The following is a 6,000-nucleotide window of genomic DNA, read 5'->3' as shown; positions in this document are numbered from 1 at the left end:
GCTGCTCTCTAGCAGGCCCTGGGGGGACAGGCAGGGGCTCGGACGGGGCCAGGGTGGCTTGGGGCCGGACGGGGATGTGAGGATGGGCGGGGCCGGGCCAGCCCCCGCGCTGCTCCGTGCGGCCGCCGTTGCCGAAGTTGCCGGGGCACTGGGACAAGGGCCGCCTCCCCGGCTGCCGCGGCCGTGAGTGGCTGGGGCCGGGCGGGGCGGGGCGGGAGGCGGCTCGCTGTCCCAGCTGTCCGGGGCCGCTCGCTTCACTCCCCCGCCAGCGTCGCAGCGAGCACCGGGACAGGGAGCGAGGGGCGACGCGCCGGCTGCCGCCAGCAGGATGGAGATCGAGGTGCTGCCCGCCCCGCAGGTGAGAGCCGGGCCTGGGCCCCGAGTCCGCCGGGAGGGGCCGCGAGTCCGGGGGCCGCTGGCACGTGTCTCCCCTGGGGCAGCCCCCGCCCCGCCCAGGTGGCGACACGCCGGAGCGGGGGGCTGCTGGTGGCGGGGGGGGGGGGAGCAGGAGTCGCGGCCCCGCCCCTGCTCTCGAGATCGGCGCGGCTTCCCCTGCTCCGGGAACGTGATGAGTCACGGGACCGGCCGGGCGCCCGGGGGAGGCGGGCCGCGCACGGTTCCTGCCGGCCCCCAGGCCAAGGGAGCAGCCTGGCGCGGAGCCCCCTGGGGTCGGTGGCGCGTCAGGGGGACCACGGCCCGGGGGTTCTTACGCCAAACTAGTGTCCTCTGCTGCGAGCTTGGGACTTACCCTTTGGTGACTCAGTTTCCCCATCTGCACCATGTCACAGCCCCTTGGAAGCGGCCTGAAATGTGATGTGAGATGATGCCAGTAACAGCCACCCTGGTTTTAACCAGGTCTGTGGTGCCAGCCAATCTTACCAGCTGCCTCAAGGGCAAAAGGCCATGGGAAGGTCAGGAACAATGAGGCTGGCCTCCCAGAGAGGTAGACTAGATACTCTTGATTTCCTGAAAATCTATTGACTGAGGAAGTGGGGGTGTGAACAAAATGTCTAGGCCCTGGGTGTAAATAAAATGTATGGCTTTCAGTTTTAGCTGTAAGGAGTAGTAGCCCTAGCAAACATTATCTACACTCAACAAATTTAAATAAGTCTGCCTTGGAAATCTTAACCATATATCATTGTACAGGCAGAAACTCTCTAGTCCAGGGTTCTGATCTGTGGTCTGGCAGGGCCATTGATATTGCTGAAACAAAGATCCCCAACAGCTGCGGGGCAGTACCTGGGAACAGGGCTGCAGGGCCAGTGGCCGGGAGAGCCAAGAGTCAGGTAGCTGGGGCTAACAGTGGAACCAGCCTGGTGGCAGGGAGCCCAGTGACCAGGGCTGGAACAGAGCGAAGCCTGGAGTGCGAAGCCTGGAGTGGAGCCCAGCCAGTTCTGATAGATCCTGGGAGAGCCTGGACTCTGTCAGCAGAGGGCCTGGAATTGACATCCCCTGGTCAGCACCTCTACTACACATATTGTTTCAGCATCCCTGGTGGCTCCGGAGACCCCCTGGATCTGTGTGATTTAGTCCTCATTAAACATGCCACTGCATTTAAATTTTAAGGCCCCACATCTAATTTCTTATTTGGATACATTATCCTTGTGTGGATGGCTTTTGGCTTTAGTTAAAAGTTTATCGTCTGTCACAATTTCCCTAAAAGGGCCCTTTCTGCTCGATAGCGTGAGATCCCTAGTGTTCTGAGCCAGGAACAAGTTGGAGCTGTTACACAATCATTTATTTCCCTGGGGCTGTTATGTTTTGGATTTAGCCTTTTGGTGCAGCTTCAAAATGTGTAAACCAGCATATATGGAGGGTATAATCTCTGAATTATCAGAACATAAATTTTAAATATTAAACATTCTTTCAACTTTTTTTCTGATAGTTTCTTTATCATGTTTCTGCATAAAATATATGTAAAGTTAAGCAGTTTCATTTCATAACAAGTCTCTTCAGGGGCATATAATGACATTCTTTTTCATAGTCTTGTGCTATCAGTTGTATCAATTGTCTAAAAGCAGAAGAAATTATCCTAAGTTATTTCACTCTTTTATTTAAAAAATGTATTTTTTAAAGGGTGAAGGAATAGTTGAGAACTAAACCAGTTTACTCTTCAATTTTAGTTTACAGATGTTTTGTGTTCATTTCTCCCCCCCCCCCCCTTCTTGTTTATAGGGAAATACAAACTTTTTACTCCTAAATTTATTACATGTATGTATTCCAAATGTTATGTCCATTGTTTAGGTTCATTCTGATCTGGATCACAGACTTAAGAGAAGCTTAGATAGCTGTTTCTCAGGGGCTAGATATCCCACCAGATTAATTTGAGGCAGTGGTTCTCAGTCAGGCATATGTGTACCCCTGGAGGTACACAGAGGTCTTCTAGGAGATACATCAACACAGCTACATATTTGCCTAGTTTTACAGCAGGTTGCATAAAAAGCACTCGCAGAATCAGTACAAACTGAAATTTTATACAATGTCTTGTTTATAGACCGCTATATACAATACATTAAGATGTAAGTATAACATTTATATCCCAATTGATTTATTTTATAATTATATGGTAAAAATGAGAAAATGAGTGGTTTTTTTTTCAGTAATAGTGTGCTGTGACACTTTTGTATTTTTATGTCTGATTTTTTTAAGTGACATGAAACGTAGGGGTACGTAAAACAAATCAGACACTTGAAAGGGCTACTGTAGTCTGAAAAGGCTGAGAGCGAGTATTTTAGGGGACAGCATCCACTCTTAAAGTTTCAGCTACACCTTTCTGGATGTATCAAACACATCTACCTCCCCACTCTTGAGATGTGTCCCTCTTTGCAATATTGCTTCTTGTATCTCTGTTCTTAAAAAAGTTCCTCTTGGGCCTTCATCATTTTTTTAGCTTCACTACTACTATTGCCTCATGTCTGGCCTCCCCTCTTGACACCCATTCATTCCTTGCAAAATGTTGCTGCTAAAGTAATTTTCTTGGTTTATTTGACTGTGCTAGCTCCCCTCTGAATTCCTACTGGCACCAACTTATGCACTGCATAAAATTCAAGCTTTTTTTGGTCTCATCTTTAAGGGCTTTAGCAACTATGGGCTTATTTACAGTTACAGTGTTGCAGCAGCATGGCTGTATTAGCAGTTACTGAAAACACAACCTATGCCAATGGGAGAGCATGTCCCGTTAGCATGCATGCAAAAGAAGCCCTTTCGTGCTGTCTACATCAGTGGGTAAGTTGGTGTAACTATGTCATTCCAGGGTGTGGATATTCCAGAACCCTGAGCAACATTATACCAGCATAAGTTTGTAGTCCAGAAAAGGCCTATGCCTCAGTGTACTCATTTATTTTCTTGTTTAACCCTTTGTTCTGTCAATGCTAGCTTTCATTGCCTGTTTCTCCAGACACTTCTGTAAGTAACTTATGTCATCCTTTGTTTCATGTAGCTCCTTTTGCATGTAATGCCTTTCCTAAGCTGGTCTGTAAAGCCACAAAGTCTCTCTTCTCAAGACCCACTCTTTGTTCAGCTATTCAACCATATTTTCATAGGTTATAGTGTAATAAACCTAATACTTAAATTTATTAAATAGAAAATTCTAGCATCTTTTCCCCCTAAAATATTTAAAGTTGTAACAAGGGACAGAATGCTGTCAGTATAACCCCTTGATTTCCATGAGTCAGTAGCATTTGAGGCGTGGGCTCTCAAAGCCAATATGCCCACTTGTTTGGGGAGGGACAAGGCGGTTAGCAAAGCAGCCAACAACTCCTGCTCCATCAAAGGCTGCAGAAGACATAGGGTTCCCAAACTGAGGGACATGAAGAAATTCCCGGGGGGACACGAGGCGACCCAGCCCTCACCCCCCAAGAAAGAGCCTGGTTTGTCCATCAGCCACCTTAAAAGGGCAATGCCTGCTCTGCTCTCTGCTCTTAAAAGGGCAATCTCTCTCTTTTTTTTTTTTTTTTGCTCAACAAGGTTTGCTGCTATTTGGGGGGGGGGGGGGGGAAGGGCATGAGGGTTTCTCAAAAATCAAAAAGGGGGTGTGATGCTGAAAAGTTTGGGAACCACTGCTCTAGAAAGTGAATGTGAACCATTCAGGAGGGAATGGGGCTAAGATGGAGCCCCAAATAACATTTTAAGTTACTTTATTCAGATACAAACCCCAGGGTAGAGGTGAGCAATAACCAGCCTGCAGGCTTGATATGGTGCACCAGGTCTAGCCCCTACTGGGCTACTGCAACTGTATTTCCTGTATATACCTAGAGCTTTCCAGGTACAAACACTTGCAAATCCTGTTGGCTGCAGATCACCAGTCCCGGCCAATGGGAGCTGCGGAAAGCGGTGACCGGACTGCTAAACCTGGGGACCCACCACTGCCTTATTGCCCACCCCTGTCCCAGGGGAAGGAGTGACAGTAGTGCTTGCTGCATGATCATGGAGTGAATTTTGCTTTTGTTTAGAATAGTGAAAATGGTTTTTTTGTTATTAAACTCTAACAGGTGGTTGAGAAATGCTTATCTGCAGTAAGCATATAATGAAATGTGTGGTAGGTGCGTCACTTCTGAAAGATAAGACAAAGGAGCTCCTTTAAAGTCATGTGGGATGACAGATAACATTGAATTAAATGGAGGGATAGTGGTGTATACTTCCTGTAGCTTTGTAAAGTATCAGGTGAGCTTAACAAACATTTTCTTCCCAGCAAAGTATCCTGAAGAATATGGATCTGCTTTCATACTATCTGTAGTATAGAAAGATTTTCCCCAAGTTTATACTAAGAAAATTACTTGTCAAATTGTTGAATTTATTTGTCTGATATATGATGGTGATCTATCATAAAACTAAGAGAGGGACTTCAGGAGAAGACAAATATATCCTGCAGCCATATATGACATTCACCAACTGTCACAGGATGCTAGCGAGCACTCCTTCCTAGCAGTCTACTAGGATCACTTGTGGGGAATCCAAACACCTGTGTTCTAGATCCCCAGGATGTTTCAAGCTCCTGGAATGCAAATGGAGTCCAGACTTTCCCCCCAGTGTCTGGGTCCTTAGGTGCACACTCACGGTGCAGACTTCCTCTGGCACCCACCTCCCAATGTCAGAACCTGTTATCTAGCTGCTGTGTTCCTCTGGATGCAGCATTGGCACTTCAGACTCCCCTGTACTTAAACAAATCCTTCTGCCAGAACACCACACAAATGTGTGACACTTTGGTTTATGTTTTAACATTCTAAGGGGGGGGATGCAGAAGTTGTCAAGCAGTTGGTACGCTCATTTCGTTCAGTCCAGTGGTGTAGCCAGAAGGGCCTTCTTGGATGTGGCCCAACTTTTGGTAGGCAAAGATGGGGGGAGAGTTTAAGCCACAGCACCCTGGTCCTGCTCCCAAGCTGCAGTGCTGGGCAAGTGGGATAAGCCCTGGACCCGGGGGAGGGGGCACAGCCACTCAGGCTCACCTGTGACTACATACCTCTGGTTCAGTCTAATATCTTTATGTTCTTTTTATTTAATTTTGAAAAGCACAGGAAAGTACAGATCATACAAAACAATAAAACTTTGAAATGCCATGTCCCTCACTAGCTCACCCTTCCTTGGGTGTCATGGGAGGATGATCTCTGCTCATCAGGCAGGATCCTCCACCCTTGTGCCTATCTTTCCCCTGCTGCAGCTTTTGTCATCTTAATCTGCAGCAAAATGGCTCTACCTCAGCTCCACAGCCTGGATGTGTGCTGGCCGCCAGAGCAAAGCACTAGGGATCTGGAGACTTCCTGTCTCAAACTGACACACTCAACTTCTGACTTGCTTTTATCCCAGCAAGACCACTTCCACCCTCTGACTTCTTCTTGCCCCTCCCATCGCCTTGCTTCCCTTTCAGTCACCCCCTCCTTGGTCTTCATTCTCCCCCTTGCCTTCTCCCCGTTACTCCTAACTCTTGCTTGTTGCCTCTCTCCCAGATCTGCCCCGCTGCAGTGGCAGAGGAGTGCCATACCCAGCCTGTTGCATAGAAGTGGG

At 48.1% G+C, this 6,000-nt stretch overlaps 1 protein-coding gene across 1 annotated transcript in view; it reads left to right on the top strand.

Moving 5' to 3' along the window:
* The first annotated feature begins 296 nt into the window (after nucleotides 1-296).
* The window catches only part of NFE2L2 (NFE2 like bZIP transcription factor 2), a 45,741-nt gene continuing 40,037 nt past the window's right edge, over nucleotides 297-6,000 (top strand). The window contains 1 exon segment of the mRNA NM_001317051.1: nucleotides 297-358. Within this exon segment, the coding sequence (NP_001303980.1) occupies nucleotides 329-358 (30 nt within the window). The 5' untranslated portion in view covers nucleotides 297-328.

Source organism: Pelodiscus sinensis, chromosome 7 (genome assembly GCF_052426305.1).
Source record: "Pelodiscus sinensis isolate ZL-2025 chromosome 7, ASM5242630v1, whole genome shotgun sequence".
Taxonomy (NCBI): Eukaryota; Metazoa; Chordata; order Testudines; family Trionychidae; genus Pelodiscus; species Pelodiscus sinensis.
Note: the sequence above shows the minus strand (reverse complement) of the source record. Positions and strands in the feature narration are given on the sequence as shown.